This window comes from Danio rerio, chromosome 4 (assembly GCF_049306965.1).
Source record: "Danio rerio strain Tuebingen ecotype United States chromosome 4, GRCz12tu, whole genome shotgun sequence".
Taxonomy (NCBI): Eukaryota; Metazoa; Chordata; class Actinopteri; order Cypriniformes; family Danionidae; genus Danio; species Danio rerio.
In genome coordinates, this window is record NC_133179.1 from 16,510,963 (window position 1) to 16,536,461 (window position 25,499).

Below are 25,499 nucleotides of genomic sequence, written 5' to 3' on the forward strand. Positions count from 1 at the left end.
TACTAAACACACAATAAACAATGTGCAATCTTAATGCTTCTCACACTCTTCAGGGTCCACGTGGAAAACCAGGTCAAAAAGGAGAGAAAGGAGAGCAGGGGAATAATGTAAGTGCATACTATATTAACCCTAATAACACATTCAAAATCATAGAAATGAATATAAATATAAATGCATATGTATGAGCTCTGCATATTTATTTCTAATACTTGCATTACTTGAATAAACATGAAACAAGCTCAGATTAAACAAATTTTCACTTTCTTCAGTTCGTTAGTATCGGTTTCTGGTTTGTCAATAGACATGCATAGCAATGTTTATTAAAAGAGTCCCGAAAGTGTGAGATACTCGATACTCATATATTTCACAATAGTATTTTAAGATCGTAAATATATTGTCACATTGGTATTATATAGTTCTATCTCATACCTGCCAACACTTTTCCCGGGAGTCTCCCGTATTTCAGATCCATCTCCCGTATTGTTCTGTCTCCCGGAAAACTCCCGGAATTTGTTTTTTAAATAAAAAGTCTTAATATAAACAACTTTAAAAAAATCATCCCATAATGTAGATAAGTTGTCATTTAATAAGAGTATGTCAATAACTCCGTTTTTACAAAAATGTCAGATAGAACCTTATAATTCTAAGGTGACGAAATGAACAAAAAGTCTGTTTGACATGTAATTTTACTCCATATATACCCAAAATAAAACCTATACAGTAACCTTAACAGTAATTAATAAAAAAAATGTAAAAGCATAATGTGTATATATTGAGAGGGAGTTTTAAAACATTCAAAAAGTTATACGCTCTCTTACTATCTCCTTGTCAAAACTGAACAGAATGCTTTGTGGGATCTAAAGCTTCATATACTTTTCTTATTTTATTTTGCAAAAGTAGGCTGTATTTTAAATTGTAGATAATTAATAAATAGTTCAGTCATGTGTATGTGTTTATGAAGGGTTTGCCAGGTTTACCAGGACCAGTGGGAGTGGATGGACTTCCAGGACTTGCTGGCCAGAAGGGGGAAAAGGTGGGTGAGAATGAGAGATATATACAAACATCTACAGTAGTATAGTTTCATGTGTCATTATTTGTACTTTCAGCAGTAGTATAAAAGCTATTTTGAGGAATGACTGTCTACAGAAAGTTAAAATACATAAATGCACAAGAAAGTTAAAATGCATCAATAAAATATTCTGGCCCTTTTTTTGTAAGACTCATTGTTGGGAGTGTTGTAAAAAAAATCGCACTTCCTCTCAGTCAGAACTGCATAGTGCTAAAAATAGTACAGCTGGATTTTTTTGATTGAATTTCTTTTGTGTTAAATATAAAGGGACAGGACGGTATTGGAACACAAGGTGCTCAAGGTCCACCTGGACCACCTGGAGAAAAGGTTTGCTTTTCCGATGAACACAAACCACATTCATATTAGCATTTTGTTAAATGTATAAATGTTTTGTCTGTAAAAGGAGTAAATATTAAATAAGTTCTAATACATTCTTAAGGGAAACACTGGACTCTCAGGCTCAAAGGTAAGCAAGTATTTAAAATCAATGGAATTAAATGACTTTCTTGTGGAATGTGTAATCTGTATTGTATTCATCCCAAGGGTGAAGTAGGAATCCAAGGACTCCAAGGGATCGCAGGCCCTCGGGTTTGTCAGACTTTACACAACCATTTCACATTTAAAGTCAATTCATAGTGTTAAATAATGTCACTTTAAAAGTAAATCAGTGTGAATATTTTCACAGATTTGGTTGAAAAAGTGTTGCATAATGGCAGAGGTTTTTCACCGTTTCGTGTTTTTGTCTCTGTTTAGGGGAAAAAGGGTCTTAAAGGAGATCAAGGAGAGAAGGTATTTTACTAAGGAACATGACAAATGTGCCTTTTCTATAAAAATAAAGGGGCACACTTTATTGTGATGGTTCGTTTGTTGAATTTAAATTACATTGCATCTACATGTCAATGCTTATAAGATTAGAAGTAGACAGTTATGTTGGGAATAGGATTAGGGTTAGTGTAAGTTGACATCCTTTGCACTTGTAGTCAGTTAAATGTCTGTTGAAGGAGCAGTATCAACAGATATTAAGCAGACAGTCTACTAAAACTCGAATGGACCATTAAAATAAAGTGTTACTAAATAAAGGTTCAACTAAAGAATATATACTGTAATTAGTTTAAAAAGACAGACCTGCTGTGAACTATCAGTTCCCCTACGGAGAAAATGAATGAGTTTTTTTTTTTTTTTCTCTGGAACCCGACTGTTGCTTTCAATTAAAATAAAACAACAAATATTAATCAAATATATGGTAAATAGTTTTTTCAGTTTAGTCTTGTGGTCATAACTCTGTTTACTCTTTGAAATACTAACTTTTTAAAGCATCAAATAAAATAATTTTTTATGAAAATATTTTCCTTGGAGTACTCTATTCTGATTCATCATTCGTAACGTTTGTTCATTACCAAATAAACTACTTACCCTATTCAACAATACATTTGCTTGACAGGGTGCACAGGGGGAAAATGGGCCGATCGGGTCTCCAGGAATAGCAGTAAGTCCATTAAGTTTCACTTGTTTGTTTTCCTGAAAAATATGAATAGCATCTGAATCAGCTAAACAACAGACTGATGAACCAGTTAATAGACTTAAACCTGAAGAGTGAGAAGTCGGATCCTAAATCATTTGTTAACTCTTCAAACTTTTTTTTCACTCTGTGTGGTACTGAGTTCTTTTCAGGGCAAGAATGAGCTGTAGATCTCTGGGGAAATTAAAAGAGTCGATTAGGAAAGAGGAAAAAAACGCCTCCTCTCAGCTCTCTGGCCAGTGATGGACTCCCAAATACACGTCAAAGCATAATCGACCTGATTAAAAAAAGAAACACCTGGATGGAGTTTCCATCAAATAATTAGACGGCAAGAGAATAACATGTGCGAAGCATTAAGAGTTACCAGATTATTATATCATTTACCTGCAACCTTGCCACCTTGTGTCCATCTCTGCTTAAAAAAAGAAGCTTAAACAGTCATTAGTAAACCAATCCCTTCAGAGAGCAGATCAAGCAAACTCTCTAACGATTCGACTCCTCATTATACCTCGATTCCCAGAGAAACACTATGGTATGATAAAACGTTTGGTTGGGAGCTCTACTGCAGCACTAAAGATGCTCTCAGAGAGCCTGCACTAGACTTCTGACATCTCTCAAAGCACCTGAGGTCATTCGTATTTGCTGAATACTAATTTCATAATTCTTGCCATGATTAGAAGGAAAGCTGACTTTCTCTTTTGAAACTTTAGGGCTTCCCTGGAGCTGCTGGACGAAAGGGCGATGAGGTGAATCTAAACTATTTGCTTCATTAAATCACAGATAGTGCTTCTACACTGCTCAAATTATGTAGGATCTCACTTGTTTTGACTATACCTGAAGTTAGTACACCTAAAACTGCGTATCATGCTCAGCTTCTACCAACATTTATGGAAAAACTCTAAAAATATACTGACAGTATAGAACTTGCAGCAGTTTTTAGCGGAAATTATCACCAGAGGAAGTAAAACACCAACAACTTTAATTCTGTTTATTGCAAATTGTAATTCCAGACCACATTATTAATAAAAAAACTCACTTATTTTGCACATCATTATGTTATCGCCCTTAAAATACATTTCAACGTCTGCATCACATATCTATGTGCTTATGTATGGCTTTTACAATGTAGTAAACTTGCTTACAGTGAGAACTTTGAAAACAAAAGAGCTCAAAGCCATTTCAAAACTGCAGAAAAACCGTTATGCTTCCCATTTAAACACATTTGGTAAGGTTTGAGATTTGTTTAGGTGGCTATAATGCATTCACATTTTTTGTTTTTTGTGCCAATCATTGGTCATTTGATCTCCAAAATGCTGAAATAGAGGCTTGAATTAATATAATAAAACTTTGACACAGCCACGTTTATCTGTTTCTGCCACTAAATGAGTATGAATATAATGGTTATAAAATGCACAAGAAGTAATATAATACATTTCTCCTATAAGGAGACAATAAATGATACCTAGACCTTCATTTTTGCTAATTTTATATCACTATCACATATTTTTCATGCATATATTATCACAAATGTGTAATCAGTGATCATTAATGTTTTAAAAAAACATTAATAGAAGTGGTTCTTCAGCTTGTGTTTGCTAGTAAAATGCCTACTGCAAATTATTTGACCTTGGTAGAGGTTTCACTTGAAATAAATGGATATGTTTCTTCTTAAGCAAGTATTTTCAGACAGTGTGTGATGTGTATTCCTGTGCTTGATTGACAGGGGCAACGTGGCGCTCCCGGCGAGCCAGCTAAAGGGGTAAAAGTGATCTCCCAGAAGGCCAGAATTTATTTAAGAGTATACTATTCCTAATATTTCCCCTAATTTTCCACAGATACTTGGTCCTCCAGGGAAAAAAGGTGCCAGGGTAAGATCAAGAATCGTTTTCAGAAAATGTCTTAATTGTCTGCACCAAAGCCAGATCATCTTCGCATTTTACGTCCCACATGCATGAGTGAAGTCTGGCAGTTTTTCCCATTGGGCTCTCCTCATCTACATTGAAAACAAGCAGTGCATCCAGCACTTGGACAACTTAAACACGGTTAATTAGTGTCATGAGCATCGATATAAAAAATAAGTGCTCTCACAAATCTAGTCTATCATTTTATAGACTACGGAGCTTTGTTCCAGGTCCCAAAACACTCCAGGGCTAAATTGATGATTGGCGCATTTCATTAAAAGTTTTCAGTTGGTAATTCAGACTAAGCTTGAGGACAATTGCGTTATTGATTACTTGTTGGTTTTACATGGACATAATCATATATATATATGAGAGAGATTATCTATTTTTCCTGGGTGTAAAGGGGGATATCGGGCTAGTTGGGCCACCAGGACCGCAAGGAATCAAAGGAGATCGAGGTGATAAAGGTGAAAAGGTAGGTGTTTGTTTGGAGTTTTAGACATGGAAGTACAATTAATTGCATTTATTGATCTGCATGTTCTGACTTGACATCTGCTGGCTTTTTAAAGGGCAATCCGGGATTTGGAATCCCTGGTCAGCCTGGTCCCAAAGGAGAAAGTGGAGAAAGAGTGAGTATTTATAAGGCTTATAGGTTGGAAACGGACAGAAAATGTGCATTATGTTGGGTTATGCAACCACATAACACGATGCAGAAAAATGTCCACACACTAACATTACTGATTCTGATGGTATTCAACAATGTTTTAAGTTTTTACATCTTAATAAGGTGTGGATGAAATGAAACTCATATATATTACTCTTCAAAGGTTTGGGATCCTCTAGATTTGTTAGAATGTGTTCACACTTTTGGCTTCCCAGCAAGCATTTTTTGTTTTTAGAAGATGTCTGATAGATGTCTAAACATAGTCATCCTGGCTAAAACAAGGCTAAATTTGGGCCGTCAGTGAAAATAGACATCTAAAAATAGGCCAAAACTAGACTAGTCATCAAATAAATAGAAATAAATGACTACACATATAAAGTCTGTCTAATCTGTCTATTTGATGACTAGTTTAGTTTTGGGCTATTCTTGGATGTCTATTAGATTTTCACTGACATCCCAAGTGAGGTCTTGTTTTAGCCAAGCTGTCTTCATTTAGATGTCTATTAGACGTCCATTAGACATCTATTAGACATCTTTTGAAAACTAAAAAAAAAGCCTTGTTTTAGCCAAGCTGTCTATGTTTAGATGTCTATTAGATGTCTATATATACACTAAATTGTTTGCTGGGTCAGTTCTCGTTCTTTTGGTCTGCACCACAAAAACTAAATAACACATTTACTCCTGGCATTTAAGCTGTAATTTTTTAAAGACTAAACCTGAAGATAATATAAATAAATAAACATCCAAACCAATGTTAATAATAAAAACAATAATAATTTTTATTTATATAGCACCTTTCCAGAGCTCAAGGACACTTTACAAGGAATGCAACAAAAAGATGAACAAACATACATGAAGTCAAATATAACAAACTGGAATTACACAAACAAGACCTAAGAGACATATGAGTAGAGTGTTAGTGGATCAGATAGAGTAGTCAGTTAAAGTAGTCAGTTTGGCAGATCAGAAGCGAAGCATTCAGAAAATAAGTGAGTCTTAAGTAAGGATTTTAATTCAGAGATATTATTAGCAGAGCGGAGTGAGCGTGGTAGAGAGTTCCAGAGTTTGGGTGCAACAACACTAAATGATCTGCCCCCCATTGAAGAGAGGCGGTACGGAGGGACAGCGAGAAGGCCAGAGTCAGCAGAACGTAAAGAGTGAGTTGGGGTGTAGGGGACAAGCATGTTGCAGAGATAGGAGGGTGCTAGGTTATTTAAGGATCTAAATGCTAGGAGGAGAATTTTGAATTTAATGTGGTATGCATGCGGTATGAATGTTGTATGTATGTGTACATATAATGGTATTTTTTATCAACTGAGAGCTCATAAAATGGATTCAGGAGTCAGAACAGAACCAGAAGGTCTGCTTAAAGGAGGGTTGCATTTAATACATCTGTGCTGAACTACTATGGGCAATTTAGGTTCTATGATGAGAAAACAAATAGAATTGCTTGGTTATTCTGTCCTCTTTGGAAGTGTATTTCATGACCTGTTGCAGTCACAATATTCAAGTACATTTAGAAGTGGGCTGAAACACAATTTTCAGCTGTTTTAATCCACTTGTTTGGTGTAATGTGAGGCTCTGATGGCAGTGTTAACTTATCAATCAAGTCTTAGTTTGTTTCAGCTGAACCGAATTTGCAAGGTGTGAACACACAATTAATCTCTCTGATCCTCACCAAGGCTTTGAAAACAAAATTAAATGCAAAAACACATCAATTTTGTCTCTTTTTTTTTTCTTTTTCTTTTTTTTAAATGTTCAGGGCAATGTTGGACTATCAGGAAAACCAGGGCCTAAAGTAAGTTTTCTTTTATTTAATATAACTCTTACATATTAACAAACATTTTATGAAACGTATGTCACAGAAACACTGACTTTTTTTCCAGGGCAATGATGGGTCCAAAGGAGACAAAGGAGAGATCGGTTTACCAGGCACCTCAGGTTCTCCAGGACTAAGAGGTAAAGATGTAAGTAAATGGAGAGCCCAGAGTGACTGATACCAAAAGTTTAAGAGTGTCAGTGTGTCTATGTGAGTGAGTGTGTGTCTTTTGCATCATTTGTATCAAAGATATTAGAAATAAAAGCGTTATTTTGTCATCAATTATCTATGATTTGCTTTTTAATTATGCTTCATTCATATTTAAATAATTTCATTTGCTTATTTTAAGGGTGTGCCAGGCCTAAAAGGGGACACAGGATCAAGGGTGAGATTTCTATCATAGTGGGCATCCTCTATTGACTTCTATTGTTTTTATAATGAGCAACATGTATTTTATTTTCTCCAAACCAAAGCTGATTTTATTTATGTTTGATATAAATTGTTTATTTTTATGTTTTACTTTTACAATGCAAATAGCCTTCGATCCTACGGTGAATTAAAATGCTTAATTATTATTTAATTTTTTATTGTTACAGGGAGAACCTGGTTCTCGAGGAGAGCCTGGAGATAGGGGTGTTAAGGTATTTCAAGCAAAAATGGAAATATTCTATTGCATCTAAAAGCATAAAGTCTAAAACACACTTTTTTTCTCATCTCCACTATCAGGGACCCCTCGGTCTTCCAGGACGACCTGGTGACCCTGGAGACAAAGGCGAGCCTGGGAAATTAGGCTTACCAGTAGGCAGCATCCTTTATTTAACATTGTGTAAAGCATATTTGATGAAATTCCCCTTTACAGCACTTCTAGAGAGATGCTGAATTATGAACAGCAGATCAGTCAATATCTTTTGATAATGAATGCTCATGTTTTTCAGGGTCCGGAGGGACACAAAGGATTGAAAGGCGAGCCGGTATGGGCTGCTATTTAAAAACCCAGAAATTATTTCATTTTTTATACTACACTTCAATACTTCACATTAAAGATAGCATAACATCTCAGTTGTTTTCCCTCTGGAGCTCTCTGCTGATCAATTGAAGAGTCACTGTATTAATGTTTTAATCCCTGCAGGGATTGCCGGGACCACCGGGAGTTACTCAAGTGAGTTTTTAACCACCCTTACTGGGTGTTACAATCAACATATTTTACATAAATGAATGTAAATGCCATTTCCAGTTGTTTAGTTTGTTACACATGACGAAATCTGTCAATCCTATGCAGCTCTATTGGTTTCTTAGAGGCACTGCTATGTTACTTTTTCATCATTTGTTTGATTGTTTATTGGTTGTCCTTGTTAAAGTGCACCTGTTTAACTTTTTTTCATATTGTCTTTCATGCAGTGTGTGAAATAGCTGTTTGGAATTCTTAAAGACCTGCTGTGTTTTAAAGATTAGTAGTTAGTAGATTAGTGAAGTTTACGAATAATAGCTTTTTTGACTACAGAAATATTCATTCCAAACCATCTGAAATGAGTTGTCAATGATGACCTTGTAGGTTTGTAATACTTTGCATACTTGTTTAATGTAGTGCTCTAGCTAAGACATGAATAAGTTTGATTAGTGTTGTTGGCATGCTAGGCCGATTTAGTTTTCGGTGGTGCAAAAGCAATTTGTCTTTGCTTGCACTTCAATTCATGTCGAAAGATGTTGAGGTAAAAAGGACAACTATTTACCAGTGTGTTTAAAAGTGCTTTAAAACTCAATCAGTTTCTACAGACTGGGTATTCTTACCAATAACAGCCAATTATGCTCTTGAAAAGATGTTTCAAGAGTTCACACTTAGATATTGCTTGACAACTGTAAACAGGTTTGGCATGCTGTCCCAGGAGAGAACCCTGAGCTCGGAGATAGTTGAGCCCAGGGCTCCCGCCAGGTCCATAGAATATGTGAGGGGAGTACGAGATCAGGTGGTTCTCGAGAGCTCCCCTTTTTTGTAAAGAAGAAAAGGAGGAGAAAGGGGGTGGATGGGGGGTTTCTTTGGAAAACGAAGATAAGGGAGTAATACTTATAGTGAGTTAGGATAGATCTGATTGGCTAACTAATGAGTGTAGATAGATGGCCAGCTGCAGTCAATTATATCATGTGCTCCTCTCGAAATTTGTTTAAAAACTTCACTTAGATTAAAAAAACTTAATGCTATGTGCATTATTAGAAATCCAATGTGTATTAAAAGAAAATAAAACCCCTTAAAATAGCATTGTAGGGTCGCTTTAATTTTTGTTGTTAATTCTGCTTTCCTAGTTTACCACATCAGACAACACCGTTCTCACCAGGGCCATTAAGGTACAGTAAGACACCTAAACTGACTGATACACAACAACACCTTTAGTGACCTTCAGTTATTTGTGAATGTGTTTTTGATGTGCTTGAAAGGGTGAACCTGGTGAATCTGGGCTCCCTGGACCACCGGGGGAGACAGGACGTCCTGGACCACCTGTAAGTAAAGCCTCCCATCCAATGAACAAACTAATTAAAACAGAGCAATATGTCTAAATGTTGGATTTATTCTCTATTAGGGTCCTGAAGGTAAACCAGGACCTCCAGGAAATTCACTGGTGAGCTATAAGCCGCATCCTAAACTGCATAATGTATACTACACTGTAAAAAAAATACTGGTTGGCTTATATTTTCAAGCTGAATCAAATTAACCTTAAGAGTCTATTGAACTTATATTGGTAAACCGGCTTAAAATAGCTTTTGTAACTTATAAAATTAAGTTAAGAACCTGATCAACTTAGTTTAACAAGTTACAATGAACTAAAAACACATGTTGACATGACTAATTCATCATATAATTTCTGATAGTACTACTTTTTATACCAATGCAAAGTATGCACTCTATATACAGTTAAAGTCAGAATTATTAGCCCCCCTGAATTATTAGCCCTCTTTTTTTTCTTAAATTTCTGTTTAGATTTATTCAACACTTTTCCTAACATAATAGTTTTATTGACTAATTTCTAATAACTGATTTCTTTGCCATGATGACAGTAAATAATATTTGACTAGATATTTTTCAAGACACTTCTATACAGTTTAAAGTGACATTTTAAAGGCTTAATTAGGTTAAATAGGTTAACTAGGCAGGTTAGGGTAATTCGGCAAGTTACTGTATAACAGTGGTTTGTTTTCTAGACTGTAAAAAATATGGCATAAAGGGGCTAATAATATTGACCTATAAAATAGTTTTTTTTTTAAATTAAAACCTACTTTTATTCTAGCCGAAATAAAACAAAAGACTTTCTCCAGAAAAAAAAAAATATTATCGGATTTTAATTACTGTGAAAATTTGCTTGCTCTGTTAAACATAACTTGGGAAATATTTTAAAAATAAATTAATGATATAAATTAAGACATAGTCCTCTTCTGTGGCCTTATGGGATAGTAAAAAATCCATTATATGCACATTTCAGAATCTCACTGAAAGATTCTTTTAAGAATACTTTGAATTTGACTACTACTACTACTACTAATACTACTCAACTCACATACTTGCATACTATTCTGCCCACCAAAGGCAATGTGCAGTGATTACACATTGGGTCAAAATTGTATTAAGTTCTGATAAGGAGACTTTTATCCTGATTTATCCTGATTTTTCCTAATATGTTTATGACTGGTGTAAAAAAATAAAAGCTTTAAAGGCATTTTAAGGGCACTTTGCCTTAATAGAGCAGTAATGTTCATCTAATATATGGTATGGAATGAGACATCTTTGGACACAGAAATATAATTCCCTTTTGTCTTTTTTTAATAGAAAGTCTGTTGTTGTTGTTGTTTTTTTTATTAGTAGCATAATTATTAGTATTAATGTCTATAACATGACTTGGCTAGCTCTGTATTCTTTCTCTTTTAGTTTGGATCAAGTACAGGGAAAGACGGTCTGGATGGTCTGCCAGGAATCCCTGGATCTAAGGTTTGAGTACTTTCGGTAGCACTTTATTTTGATGGTCCGTTTGAGTATTAGTAGACTGTCTGCTTAATATCTGTTAATACTGCTCCTTCAACAGACATTTAACTGACTATAAGTGCAAAGTACATGTCAACGTACACTAACACAAACCTCAACCTAACAGTCTACTTTTAATCTAATGAGAATTAGTTGGCAGGCAGTTGCAATGTAACTTAAATTCAAGAAATGGACCATCAAATTAAAGTGAGACCGTACCTTGTTTCATTTATACAGCTTTTATGTATACTGTTGATGGCTTTCTTCATATGTATTGTATTAATAATTTATATAAGTTTATTGATAACTGTGGTTGTGTGAACAGGGTGAAGCCGGACAGAAAGGTGAACCAGGATCAGTAAGTAGGCCCAATAAAACTTATTTTGTGGTTACATGATTCATATCTGAAATTTCAAAGGCATTAACTGAATTGCAGGGTGTACAGTATTAAAGTGCTCCAAAATGACTGCTGATGAGTAATACTGTGTGACACCATTTTGCTTAATGTCAGTTAAAATGAAGATTTCTAGCTAAAATGTTTAAAATCTATCATTTATATGCACTTTCATAAAGGTTATTTTTTTTCTTCTGAAGGATAGATTATTATCATAATTAGAGTAGTTGAAGTCAATGATGTCCTTTTTACGTGTTTTGTGTGTGTATGTGTGTGTTCAGGTATTTCCCACAGTATGTTGTGGGTAATAATGTCTGAACAAGGATAGTAATCCCTCAGATGTTTGTGACTGTGGGATTGAGTTCCTATAAGGAGAGCAAGTTTAGCAGCTTATAAATCAAATTAAATGATGACAATTTAAATGGGTTTGGTGATAATATATTCTGTTTGTACATTAAAAATATATTAAATTATTATATTATATTAAAAATATGTCTATGCGATGTCTCATACAGTAAAACACGGAATTCATCATCTTGTGTGTGTGTTTGTTTAATTAATAAGAAAGGAGAGAAAGGAGATCACGGACGTGCTGGGATTACTGGTATGCCTGGTTTACCTGGGACACCTGTAAGTATACAAACATTTACAGCAGTTATAAAACATTACATCTCTATAATCAAGCCTCTAATTTAATTTCTTTTCTTGTAGGGTAAACCTGGTGTTGATGGGAAGCGTGGAGTTTCTGGAAAAGATGTAGGTTTAAAGCAGTTGTTCATCCAAAAATGACTTACTAATCATTTACAGACCCTCTACTTGTTTTAAGCCTGTATGGGTTTATGTTTTCTGTTGATTTAAAAATGAAGATGACCAGTTGACATTAGCCATCGACTTCCATATTAGAAAAAACCCCACAATGGATGTCAATGATTTCCATAAACTTTTTCGTTTCCAATGTTCTTCAATGTCATCTTTTGTGTTGTTCAAAATAAGAAATATACAGTAATCAACATTTGAAGTGCATCAAAAATGCTTTTTAAAATTATCCTAAGACAAAAATAGGTGTTGTTGAAAAGACAACTTTATTGAAAGGTTTTGATCCACTTCAAATGTTGACTACTGTATGTAAAGGAGTAAATGATTACTACCTTAGTTTTTTGGTTAACTAAATCTTATTGTATTTTTACATTTGACCTATTTTTTTTTATAAAAACACATTTTTCCTCAGGGAGAACGAGGACCAAAGGGTGATGAAGGAGAAAAGGTGGGACAACAGACTCAAATAAACAATTAAATTTCAATTTAAATGTATTTAAACAACATCATTTCTTCTTTTAATTCATAGGGTGTAAAAGGTGAACCTGGTGCAAATGTAAGATAATACAAATTATCTATGTAATAATGCAACATTTCTTTCCTTGAATGTTTATTTATATCCATTTTATTCATTATTTTCACTATTTTAGGGAAATGAAGGTCAAAAAGGAGAGCAAGGATCTCCAGGATTGCCAGGTCCTCCTATTGTCCTACAGGAGGTAAAAGTTTACCAGTTTCAGCTTAGACGAACTACTATTTACAACCGCAACTGCTGCTAAATGTGTGTTTGCTCTAAGGGCATGTCGATTGAGGACATGAAAAAGGCATTTCCCTTACCGATGGGACCTCCTGGCGCGACAGTGAGTGTGGAACATTGATAGCATTTTGAACACAGTCAATGTAACCTTACACTTTTGAGGCATTTGGATGCAAAGACTTTTTAGTTACATGCACGCTTCTGTCTTTATAGGGCCCTCCTGGGATGAAGGTAAAGTTGAATTGGCAGAAGTTTATTGGATAAATGAAAAGTCTGAGGTGATATATTTAAGTCTTCCTATTTGCTTGGCAGGGAGAGAAAGGAGAGATGGGTTTGAAAGGAGAAAAGGTATCAAATCTTTCAGCATTGATTGCCTTCACATGTTGCAGAAGGAATGATAGTTCAAACTGTATTATTTAACAGGGGGATGCTGGCGCACCTGGGAGAGCGGTTGAAATGAAGGTCTTCATGGTTACTCAATGCCTTTATATTATTTACTTGATTATAAAACTGGTCTTAGGTGGTTTAAACATTGCTGTGCTCTATTTCAGGACATTGAAGGCTTGTTCGATTCGTATGGCATTAAAGTAAGTGTGGTGTATATTTTAAACAGCTCGCCTTTAACCCTGCAGGCATGAAGTTCGATTTTTCTGGAACACAGGATTAATTTTAAAGTTTTTCGAAAGTACAATATAAAGGAAGAAGTGTGGAGCTGTGAAACAACGGAAAGACGGGAATGAAATGGTTTTATTCATTCATTCATTCATTCATTCATTTTCTTGTTGGCTTAGTCCCTTTATTAATCCGGGGTCGCCACAGTGGAATGAACCGGCAACTTATCCAGCAAGTTTTTATGCAGCGGATGCCCTTCCAGCTCTGGGAAACATCCACACACACATTCACACACACACCCATACACTACAGACAATTTAGCCTACCCAATTCACCTGTACCGCATGTCATTGGACTGTGGGGAAAACAGGAGCACCCAGAGGAAAACCACGCGAAGGCAGGGAGAACATGCAAACTCTATACAGAAACGCCAACTGAGCCGAGGTTCGAACCAGCGACCTTCTTGCTGTGAGGCGACAGCACTACCTACTGCGCCACTGCCTCGCCCGAAATGGTTTTATTTACATAAATATTATATTACATTAAATCTTTTTGCTGATATCAGAATATTAATTGTTTACATAATTGACTCCTACACCAGCAAAAACAATACTGGGTTCTACACAATTGATTTGTGTTGTGAGAACATGCAGGAATTGAGTTACCTTATTTGTTTTTACCCATTTAAGTGGGTTGAACATAAAAAACAATTAAGTTGTGTCCCAAAAAAACAAGAATAGTTGTTTCAGCTTTTTTTTTTTATTATTAATAGTATGATGAAACAGAAAACTTCATTTTTTCCTTTGTAAGTTTTACTCATGCTTTAATAATATAATTATTATTTATTTACTTTATTGAAATGAATATAGAAAACTTTAACAGTAATATTTTACCCTAAAAGCAAAAACAGGGTTTATTATTCAATTAGTTATATAAAATAAAGCTGCTATTTTTGCTGAAGGCTGCATCTATTACATTCAACAGCACAAACCCTTTCAAATTACTTTTCTATAACAATTCTTATCCTATATTAAAAAAATTAAACCTACTCAACAACAAACAGTGAATTATATGTGAGTTAATTATATACTTAACTACTATATTTTCTGAGCTAATAAATATAATGTACGTCAACCTGTGAGATCTCTTCACTCTAAGAATCCACTCTGTTTGACAGTTCCACTTGAAATGTTGAGCAGGGGTGCTCAAGCTCAGCCCTGGAGTGCCGGTGTCCTGCAAAGTTTAGTTCCAGTCCCAATCAGACACACCTGGTCTTGCTAATCAAGCTTGTACTAGGCTTTCAAGAAACATCGGTGCAGGAGTTTTGAGGCAAGTTGGAGCTAAAATCTGCAGGACAGCGCACCTCCATGACCGAGTTTGGACACCCCTGTGATAGAGCTTTTTCAGTAGCAGCTCAAAGACTGGAACGATCTTCCACTCTTCTTAAGAACATCTCCTACTTTGGAGTCATTTCAAAGGTCATTGAAAAATCTTTAGCTTTTCATCATGTGTTGTGGGTTTATGTATTTTGGTTCCTTGTGTGCTTGCATGTATTGTGTGTTTTCATGTACAGCACTTTGGTACCCATTGTGGTACGTTGAAAGTGATGTAGAAATAAATTGAGTTGAGTTGAATCATGCAGTTTAAATGATCAGTAGTCTGCCAAGGTATATACAAACTGTGACCTTTCTCACTGGTTTTTAAGCCATCCATAAATCAATTTTCCCTTTGTCAAGCCATACAATTTTGAAATGCATTGACATTACACTACAATAAAATATGAATCACTCTTTCCAGCTCTCTCTGCTGAAGGCTTTGATTGACAGGCTGCTTCAGGATGGAATGGAGGAGCTTCTTCACGAGATCAGCACCAGCAGAAGAGTGAAAGGAGACAGAAGAGATCCTGACTCCAACATCATCACTGAATACACCGTGAGTTCCTCCTGAATTTACTAAACTATCTATGAGAAGGATCATAGTGACATTCTGATTAGTAGTCAGAGTGCACTTACCGTTAGCCTTTCTGAACGATAAAACCTCTAACCCACAGAGCTCAGTAAAGTACAGTCACCCGCAAGAGCCATTACCTGATACAGACTTGATTGAAGAAGAGTCTGATCTTGAAGAAGGACAGATGCCTGAACCCAGTCCTGTAAGCAAACATTAACATTAAACATAACATCACTTAAATACTTTTTTCTTAAATATATTTGACACATTTTGTACTGATAGAATGTTTGTATTGTCTTAAGGAGACTGTGGGTGAACCAGAAGTGCTTCCTACTGTTTGGACTATCTCTACTGTTCGCAAAAATGATGATCTGAGTAAAACCAAGGACATGCTGGTAGATGTAGAAGAAAAGAAACTAGTAGAAACCAACTTCAGTGATGTTACATCTTTAAAGTTTCTCCAAATCAACAGCTCCTCTGAAAGGGTAGGATTACTAGTGGTATTTATAGAGTTAGTAACCAAAGATAGTCATCCATTATGAAACACTTTTGTTAGTAGAACATTAGAGAGCTTTTCAAGCTTAAACCATCATACAGTACCATGTTGGTCAGCAGTTATCGATACGTTGAGAGTTAAATAAAAGCATATATAGTCAAAAGGAAAGTAATACATGTGGTGCCTGATGATACATTGATGTCTTATGTAGTGAAACAATTAGTCATTGGAAGAAATACACTCAGGACAGAGTGTTGTCAGGAGCCACATGTCATTCCTGTCAACATTGGAATGTGAAAATAAGGGATACCCACTGCTTTTATATTTATTTCAGTGTTTTCATGCCTAAATAAAATAAAAGCACAGAACAAATTCAAATTTAAGAGCAATGGGCGCCCCCTGGTGGTTCGGCGGTATAGGTTGCGAATAGGGAGGATCCACTCTTTAATGTTTATTGCCACCCTTCATAGAAAGATTACAAATAAGGGAGAAATATGGGAAAATACCTTTACGGGATGATAGTGGGATAGAATTCCGGAATACGGGAGAATCCTGGCAAAGACGAGAGGGTTGACGGGTATGCCATAGGTATTAATTTAGTTTTGCCTGTGTATATGTGTTTTTTGGAGTCCTGGAAGCCATTGACTTGCATTATATGAACCACCAATAACCACAGTCTTAATGAGTACATTAAAATACAATTTTCATTTTTGATCATTGTTTTTTTATTTAATGTTTAAGTGAAACTTTTTAGAGTGTATTTATATGCATACAAATGAAGTTCATCTATTTAAAAATGCCAAACTTGCACCTCAGCACTTAAGCAGTTATTATTTTAAAGCAATCAGAAAACATTAATTTTGTATTTACGACTGAGTTTATTTTGATTTGGATTGTCTTATTATAAGATTTAGTTGAATAATACTTAAACTTCTGGCTCATTTTAAAGCAGGTCTTAATGGCTTTTTTGTTTGTTTGTTTGTTTGTTTGTTTGTTTGTTTGTTTGTTTGTTTGTTTGTTTGTTTGTTTGTTTTTTGACAGCTGGGTTCTGGAAAGGTTGAGGTAAGTATGGAGACAGCTTTCCACAGCCATGAGGACACAGGGAAGAAAACATCTGGAGAGAAGAAGAAAGGCAGAGAGAAGGGAAAGGTAAAGTGATACAGAAACTAAAAAGTTGCTTGATTAAACATTACTATAGATAGATGTATATATATATGTATAGTAAGTCTCAGTTATATGTTATTCTTACTGTGAATTAACAATTAATAAAAAATATAAAACTTGCCATAAACTGGATTTGGCTTTTAAACAAATAACTTTGTGCTGTTGAAAGTATTCAATCTGGCAGGTAATAATGACATCCTAATCAGACATAATAATAACATAACATTACAGTTAAATAGGATTGCCACTATCTTATTAAATGTCTCTAAATATTTCTGATGATTGTTATTTAAAGCCGTCTCATAAATTATGATGCTTCTCAACTGCTAAACTCTCAACCAGGGCAAAGGAAATAAAGGACGTCAAAAACGGCAAAGGAAACGTTTGGTAAATGTTTCATCACTTCTAACCTGACATTCACACATCATTCACACCCGAGCAAGCTTAACTTTGACTAAATAATGCTCTTTATGACTGTTAAATTAACCTTTATTTTTGTGATTGCTTGAATATTCTGATCTAATTGAGCTACTTTTCTAAATATGTCTAAATATTTCTTTGAAATGGCATAAATCCTAAAATAACAATGAACAAAAATCAAACTTTAAATGTACATAATCATAATGCATAACTAATTTAACAAACACTGCTGCTAAAAAACATTTAAAGTGTCATTGTGGAGTTATTAAAATATATTTTAATTTTTAATTAATTATAGTTTCATAAATTCCTTATAAAGTTCAGTAACTAACACTGTAATGCATAACATGTTCTGTGATTATTGCATTATTATATCTTTTTTTTTTAAATATGTCAAAATATATGTATAAAATAAATCTTTTTAGCTCATCATGTACTGTCTGTTTGATCAATATCAATTATTGTAAGACAGAAATCATATTTTCATACTGTAAATTACAGGAGGGTCAAGACAACATGGAAGAGGAGCTTCAGGAAGCATCATATGACGATGAGGAATACAGTCTTGAATATGAGGTATTTTGTACCTTTTGATCTTGCTAATGAAAGACATCTTGTCACCTTGTATTGTGAATCATTATAATCTTAAAAGATATCACACAATACATCCGCCCAATGATGCTTCTCTTAGCGTTAACATGCTAACTATACAACCTACGCTAATCACCTGATATTTCCCTCACTCACACCCACACTCTAAAATCCAATAACACTATTCACATCACACAAAATGACTACATGTTAATATAATACTCCCAGCCTTAATAAGAAACAGTAATCACAACATTTCTAATTAACATCGAGTAATTATTCTCCTAATCTCCCATTGCTTGCTTTCTTAAATTAAGTCTTCAATCAAAACACTTTTTTTCATGATTTTTTTTTCCCGCATGTTTTGTATTGTGTCAGGACGAGCTGCCCACAAAAGAGCCTTTTCCCTCTCAGGAGGAAGATGGTGGAGGGGAACAGGTGAGTTAGCCATTTTTGCACAAAACTGGGAGGTTTTTGTGATATTTGCTGTATAAACACACACAAAAATGGTGGATTTGATTTTTAAAAAGGTAAATGGTTATGGTTAATAAAATGATCACATTTTGATGTCAAATTTGCTGAAAAATTGAGAATATGAAAATAGAAAGAAACTTTGGAGAGTTACGAAACGCCCACAATAAAGAAAATAAAGCAGACAGCTTCATCAACACAATATGATCAATGAGCTATTTTTTTCTGTTTTTGTCCTCAGCTAAAATACTTAGCAACGACAGCTTTATATACAGAAGAAATTGAGGTAAGTGTCTGTGTGGAATGGTTTCTTTTTAATATTGCTAATCATTTTATATGGTTGTGATTAAAAATGGTCTAATTGTCAAAATATCACACAGGGTGAGACAGAAACGTATAAGATTACACAGTCTCCAGAAGAAGTTACACTGGTGAGAATATACACTACATATATATACACTATATGTGTATATATATGTATATATATATATATATATATATATATATATATATGTATATGTATATATATATATATATATATATGTATATGTATATATATATATATATATATATATATATATATATATATATATATATATATATATATATATATATATATATATATATATATATATATATATATATATATATATATATATACACACATCAATCAAACTGACTAAAAATATTAAAGGGCACCTATGATTAAATCATCTTTTGTAAGCTGTTTGGACAGATCTGTGTGTAGGGATAGTATGTCCACAGTCATATTGGGGTCATATAAACACAATAAGTCTCTTTTTTTTTTTTATTTCCTGACGTTAAAATAGGATACAAATCCCTACCATTTTGAAGCTCACTGCAATGTGACGTAGTGCGGTTTTCCCTGCCCAATTGATTGACAGCCGCATATTAACATGTCTTTGTAATAAAGCGTGTAATCACATCCACAAAACAGGACATATGCAAAGCAACTGGGATTAAAAGATCAGTTTAACACTCTGCGATCATCAATCATCATCAAATGTGATCAGTAATGAGTTTTACAGGTTTAAAACGTGTTTAAAACAGTGCATGTTTGTAAAAAATGCAGTAAAATCGATGTAATTCATCACCACAGCTGCATAGTGTCAGTACAATTCTAAAAGAAGACAATTTAATCCTGCTTTGTGGATGTTAAATCAGGTTTATTTTGTACATTAACATAAAGGATGTCCATATAGTGTATCCTGTCACATTTGTCGTGCAAAAACAGAGCGTATTTAAACGCAAGCGCTGTGTGCGTGAACTCGGTAATGACATTGTGTGACTCATCATTGCAGAAAGGCTTGAATTTTATTCCACAGCAAATACATCAAATAATCATTGGGTAAGTTCTTACGGTAGTATTTCTCACAAACGTTATGTGAGATTTACTTCCCTCACGTATGTCACTGTGCTGTTTATCTGACGCAGCAAGAGAGATGCTGCGTCCTAATTTACACACTTGTACTACGCCCTAAAATTATGTACTTTTTTTGTAAAGGAAAAGTATATACTTTTAAGTGTGTAACAGAAGAGTATGCAAGCTTTGGGACATACTTCCTCATTAACAGATCATTATGTTGTTTTCGTTCCTTGTCGATCATCTCAACATATCATCCACATTTCTTTCATATTTAATTTCCTACCTTACCGGTGAAAGCAGCAGCAGAATAATCTGCCATTCTCGAGTCTTTCATGCAGAGAAATCTTCTCAGGTGTTTGAGTAATTATGCGTTCAGAAGTTAATGTCCGAACATATCTTGATGTAATTGTTGTTGCAGATGAAATATAACACGGAAAACGCGGTTTAAACATGTAACAGGTGGCTAGATCTTAATTAACTGTCATTCAAACAACTACCAAAGCCTCTCTGCTTAACGGTTGGTCTCACGCGTCCGCCATGTTTTTAGTTTGTTTACACTTTTTACCCGAGCTTGTAGTTCTAAACAAATTCACGTCCAAAGTGTAATGTATAGTGGGTAATAACAGTGGTTAGAGTAAGGACTTTTCTACACTTCGAGTTTTAATCGGAAATAGTAAACCATCCGGGAACCTTTGGCATACACTTTTGGTGGTTTGGGACATATTCTGTTTTTGATTACTATTTAAGATGGATAGTATACAAATTGGGACGCAGCTATGGAGACGCACTCTGACAGGCATGTGGGAATGGTGGGCAGGGAGAGCTACCTCATTTGCATTAAAGGCACAGGGCACAAAAACAGCTACAATGTGCTCAGACCTGAAATCTCCAATATTCATAAAGGTATAATAAACAACCTGATGGGTATTTTGAGCTGAAACTTTATAGACTCATTCCGGAGACACAGAAGATTATCTTAAATCTTGAAAAAGGGTAAAATAGGTCCCCTTTAAGTTCACTTAAAATAGTTGAAACCTGCAAAATGCCTAAAAATTGTCCTCTCAATTTGTTTCAGACGGCTCACACAACAACAGAGAGTCCTCGGGTATTATCAAGCATCACAGTGCAGGTACGTCACACACATGACAATCATTCTGACAGTATTAAACAAAATACTGAAGTTATTTTGTGTGTTTTACAGAAGCCACCGGAAACCACGTTATTATTGAAGCTAAATGAAACACAAACTGGAGAGGAGGTAAAAACCTGTCTGTCATTTTGCTTTCTATCTTCTATCCTGTTTGTTATGTTCAAAACCTCATGCGCTGACGTTCTCTAAATCATTCATATGCTATTTTGCTTGAAGCACGAACCTAACAGAGCTTTCTAAATCTTTCTATTAGCATGTCTGTTGGCCGTTTTGTCCAATTGCAACTAGCGAAGTAATTTATTTGAGTCATTTAACGTGCATGCATTATTTTTTTGTTGCATGAGAAATGAATCCCCTTTATTTCGTCAGTGAATTTCACCAGTGCAAACAATATTTTATGTAAAATGAATGTCAATTTCAAAAATAAAAAAAAGAAATATGATCATACAGTAACACACTGGCATCCCAGCATGCACTGCACCTGATTTTCAAGTCTGGTTTGTGCACTCGCAATGCAAAACAAACCATTAAACGCGCTTCATCGTCCCTCCGCTTCAGGTTTTCTTTAATATATGTATTTTCTTAACACAGGAGCTCCCCTAAACTCTGTAAGAGAGACATTCAAGTGTGTAGAAACTGTGAAGGGTAAAAGAGAGGGGGAGGATCTGACTGGCCGGCATTACTTTGGGAGAGCCTCCTTTCCCGTCGCACAATGATGATGTCATTCGTCCATGCTGCCTCCACCACGACTAGCGTTCAGTATGCTGCAAGTGCCTTTGATAGATTGAGAAGAAACCACCAAATGTGTCTGTAATGTGCTGCCTTTACATTTACGGTACAACCAGAAGCTAAATCGTATATATTATTCACATGACAAACACAAGGCATTATTCTGAATTGTTTAAATAGGTTTTGTTTTTATTGTCCTGACAGCTCATGCAATATCAGTTTGGTAATCAGCTCCATATTTATTAATAAGATCTAAAAGAGATTGTATTTTGTCTGCATATTTACTTTTACACAATGTGAGACCTGTTTTCACTGGTGAAGTTCACTGGCATTTCTTTCATATTTAATCTGTCTGTGCATGTCTGTCAGTAAATGTGCTCTTCCTAAATCTTAAACTGTTTCTGAGTCTTTATTGTGTGTTGTGTGTGTTTCGTGAAAAACTTTGCTTTGTTACATATTTTAATAGGAATGTGTGATATATTGATATCAGAAATTGGCCAGATTTATAGATTTATTTTATTTGTTTTAGCTGCTTTGATTATTTGTACACTGTAAAAAGTGATCAGTTACTTTACCCTAAAACAAAGTGAGTACACCCATTGCATTAAAAGCAACAAGTTGATTTTACTTAAAATAAAATCAGTAAACTCATTGGCTTAACTTTTATAACTACACTGTAAAATGTAAATGTAAAGATAAAATATTTTATGTTGCTTTACCTTATTTAAATAAGTTACCCGGGTTTCAACAACAGTTTTTAAGTTATACAAAGTTTAACTTAATATTTTCAGTCTGTTTAACTGACGTAAGTTGAGCTGAAAAAGAAAAGTTCATTTTATTCATCTAAAAATGTAAGGCAATACAGTGCATGCACATAGTTTGTTGACTCAATAAGCAACTAAAACAGTCAAGTCATCACTTTTTACAGCGTAAGTGTCACAATCAAGCTAGACAGATAAGGAGAAATTGCTGCTTTTTTTCATGATTAAAACAAATAAAATAAAGTACCAAAAATATATAATCTACTTTATAAACCACACGTAATGCTAGATTATTAAAACAATCGGTCACACTTTATTTTAATGGTCCGTTTGTTGAATTTAAGTTACATTGCAACTACATTCCAACTAATTCTTATTAGATTATAAGTAGACTGTTAGGTTGGGGTTAGTGTAAGTTGACATGTACTTGCAAAGTTTCTTATAGTCAGTAAATGTCTGTTGAAGGAGCTGTATCAAAAGATATTACGCAGACAGTCTACTAAAACTCAAATGGACCATCAAAATAAAGTGTTACCAAACAATTGATTATTGAAACAAATTAAATTAAATAAAGTAACAAAAATATATATAATCCACCTTATAAACCACACGTATAGCTAGATTAATGAAACAATAGATCATTGAAACAAATTAAATTAAAGCAACAGAAAAATATAGTCCACCTTATAAACCACACTTAATGCAAGAGAAAACATGACCAATAACGTAATAAATGTAGGGCAAAATATAAACAGGTAGTGGAGAAGGAGAAATATTATAATGTGATGTTCAAATTGTAGAATAGCATAGCAATTCCAGTTGTTTACTTATTTGGTTTGGTAGGTGGGAAGTAAAGTAGTGGAGTAAATCTACATGCGTATGTTATTGTCAGCATGAAACTAGAGATGCTCATAATAACTGTTTAACCGTTAACCGAAAGAATGCGTTTTTAACTGATTAATATCAGTTAAATGGTTAAAATGATTATTATCTGTGACTAGACCTGGCAAAGTATGTCTGAAGATGCATCATTCTATTTTAAGATACAGCTCGATAAAATGTAAAAACAAATCTAATTTTCTTTTTTTTTCTTCTTTTTTTTTAAGCTAATTTAAAAGAACAGACATTCAAAAATAATTTCTCAAAGTTTGGTAGTCCTGATCATTAAGTAATGGTATTTAAATGACTATTAAATGTATGATTTTTATTTAGTTTATTATTTTTTTCCTATGCTGTTGGAAACGCTGCAGGAGCATGAAGATTTGTTGCTGTTCTATGCTATAAATCAATATTTTAAAATGGAATACGTGTTAGACACAAATTGGACACGTCAATTATTTATTTATTAGGTTAATGGTTAATATTTGGTTAATCAGCAGCAGTTGTCAGTTGGGAAAATTAACCGAAATGAGCATCACTACATGAAGCAGCATTTTGCCTAATGTGAATTATATATTAGTAAAGCAAACGAAAAAAAGTAGAATTCGATATTGTCCATCTGGAATTGATTGGCTGATTCAAGTAACATTGACTGTCACACATTTCCCTGCTCTCGCACAAATATTCAGACTAGTACAGTAAAGAAGGGATGTTGCAAGAATACTGCGAATACATTTTAATTGCGGTGTATTAGGCCACAAATCAATGATAACAAATATTGCGATGTTAAAAATCAATAAGATTTGAAATGGTTTTGATTTCAAAGTGAGTTGATTGCTTATAAGAGTGTTTGGGTATAAACAGGGGAACTTCTCCCATAGTAGTGGCCTGGAAGCAGCAAGATATAAAGTGAAGAGAAGCGCCCTCTCACCTCAGTACATGGTAAAACTTCTTGTTCAAAACTGTATTGATTGGAGAATATATCATTTGCACGTAGAAAAAGCAGCTTAATGAAGCACAAATCATGTATATCTTCTCTAGGCCCATATGCCTGGGACACCAGGAGGACTAAACCGATACAGGCAAGGATATAAGGTGATAAAAACTGCTGTATTTAATGCTTCTGATTTGATGAGCTGAATTAGGGGGAAATTATTGGAGCAAAGTAAAACAGCATTTTCTCCTTCTCTTTTAGAGGTCGACCTCAGGTACACAAGGCAAAAATAAGCTGAATGTAAGTATACCTGAAAAAATTAGCAATTTACCCAATTTAAAAACTTTAAAAGTGTCATTATTATTATTGTTTTTTTTTTTTCAAATCCTATCAATTTGCTAACTAATGCTAGAAACCCACGAGAAGCAAGACAAAACATGTTAGCCATGTGTACAAGCAAGCAATAAAAATGTTATTAATGATGCTAAATCATATGCCTTAACTCTTGTGTACTGTTCAAAATTACCACTCTTTGTTATGTTCGGGGTGAAAACATCCACTGAGTTAAACTGCTATAAAAATGCATCAGATTATTATTTTGTCAATTATTTTTGCATGAATCTGTTAAACAACATCAGTCAACTACTAAATTGTTTAGAGATTTCTAGGATTTTAACTCCTTAATTACCAAGTTCACAAATAATGTCACTGATTTGGGGAAAAAACACACAAAATGACTTATAGAATATATAAAATAAGTGTGAACTGGATTTTTTTTACCTTTATTTATTTATTTTTTTTTTACCTTTACGATTAGTAACAAAATTGGCCCTGATGCATTGCTAGATTCAAAACTTTTCTCTCTAATTTACTGTTGGTGGCTGTTTTTGCCCCATTGACTTCCATTATAACCATATTTTGAGAGTGCATAAATACACAGCCTCTGTTTTTATTTACTCTGTGTAGTTCTGAGAGCTGAGATTCATATTTTGATTTTCTCAGACACACCA

The 25,499-nt window shown here is 34.4% G+C and overlaps 1 protein-coding gene across 4 annotated transcripts in view; it reads left to right on the forward strand.

Annotated features, from left to right (window-relative positions):
• col7a1l (collagen type VII alpha 1-like) overlaps positions 1-25,499 on the forward strand; it is a 93,071-nt gene that overhangs the window by 57,392 nt on the left and 10,180 nt on the right. The window contains exons 36-83 of one of the 4 annotated variants that reach the window (XR_002458152.2): positions 54-107; positions 962-1,033; positions 1,337-1,396; positions 1,509-1,535; positions 1,613-1,657; positions 1,823-1,858; positions 2,511-2,555; positions 3,299-3,334; positions 4,312-4,347; positions 4,424-4,456; positions 4,893-4,964; positions 5,059-5,118; positions 6,916-6,951; positions 7,040-7,120; positions 7,322-7,357; positions 7,569-7,613; positions 7,699-7,770; positions 7,908-7,943; positions 8,102-8,131; positions 9,271-9,312; positions 9,403-9,465; positions 9,546-9,584; positions 10,886-10,945; positions 11,304-11,336; positions 11,937-12,002; positions 12,084-12,128; positions 12,601-12,636; positions 12,718-12,744; positions 12,839-12,907; positions 12,986-13,048; positions 13,159-13,176; positions 13,258-13,293; positions 13,369-13,407; positions 13,497-13,532; positions 15,355-15,489; positions 15,608-15,709; positions 15,810-15,992; positions 17,045-17,152; positions 17,510-17,554; positions 18,089-18,163; positions 18,557-18,616; positions 18,891-18,935; positions 19,030-19,080; positions 21,112-21,165; positions 21,238-21,294; positions 24,420-24,497; positions 24,597-24,650; positions 24,751-24,789. Coding sequence is in view for 2 of the 4 variants with exons in the window: in XM_073947120.1 (XP_073803221.1) it covers positions 54-107; positions 962-1,033; positions 1,337-1,396; positions 1,509-1,535; positions 1,613-1,657; positions 1,823-1,858; positions 2,511-2,555; positions 3,299-3,334; positions 4,312-4,347; positions 4,424-4,456; positions 4,893-4,964; positions 5,059-5,118; positions 6,916-6,951; positions 7,040-7,120; positions 7,322-7,357; positions 7,569-7,613; positions 7,699-7,770; positions 7,908-7,943; positions 8,102-8,131; positions 9,271-9,312; positions 9,403-9,465; positions 9,546-9,584; positions 10,886-10,945; positions 11,304-11,336; positions 11,937-12,002; positions 12,084-12,128; positions 12,601-12,636; positions 12,718-12,744; positions 12,839-12,907; positions 12,986-13,048; positions 13,159-13,176; positions 13,258-13,293; positions 13,369-13,407; positions 13,497-13,532; positions 15,355-15,489; positions 15,608-15,709; positions 15,810-15,992; positions 17,045-17,152; positions 17,510-17,554; positions 18,089-18,163; positions 18,557-18,616; positions 18,891-18,935; positions 19,030-19,080; positions 21,112-21,165; positions 21,238-21,294; positions 21,778-21,789 (2,511 nt within the window). In the remaining 2 variants the exon portion in view is untranslated. Of the gene's footprint in view, positions 1-53; positions 108-961; positions 1,034-1,336; positions 1,397-1,508; positions 1,536-1,612; positions 1,658-1,822; positions 1,859-2,510; positions 2,556-3,298; positions 3,335-4,311; positions 4,348-4,423; positions 4,457-4,892; positions 4,965-5,058; positions 5,119-6,915; positions 6,952-7,039; positions 7,121-7,321; positions 7,358-7,568; positions 7,614-7,698; positions 7,771-7,907; positions 7,944-8,101; positions 8,132-9,270; positions 9,313-9,402; positions 9,466-9,545; positions 9,585-10,885; positions 10,946-11,303; positions 11,337-11,936; positions 12,003-12,083; positions 12,129-12,600; positions 12,637-12,717; positions 12,745-12,838; positions 12,908-12,985; positions 13,049-13,158; positions 13,177-13,257; positions 13,294-13,368; positions 13,408-13,496; positions 13,533-15,354; positions 15,490-15,607; positions 15,710-15,809; positions 15,993-17,044; positions 17,153-17,509; positions 17,555-18,088; positions 18,164-18,556; positions 18,617-18,890; positions 18,936-19,029; positions 19,081-21,111; positions 21,166-21,237; positions 21,295-21,777; positions 22,311-24,419; positions 24,498-24,596; positions 24,651-24,750; positions 24,790-25,499 lie in introns of those variants that run through there. The other 3 variants (XM_073947120.1, XM_073947121.1, XR_012402022.1) reach the window with 3 other exon arrangements.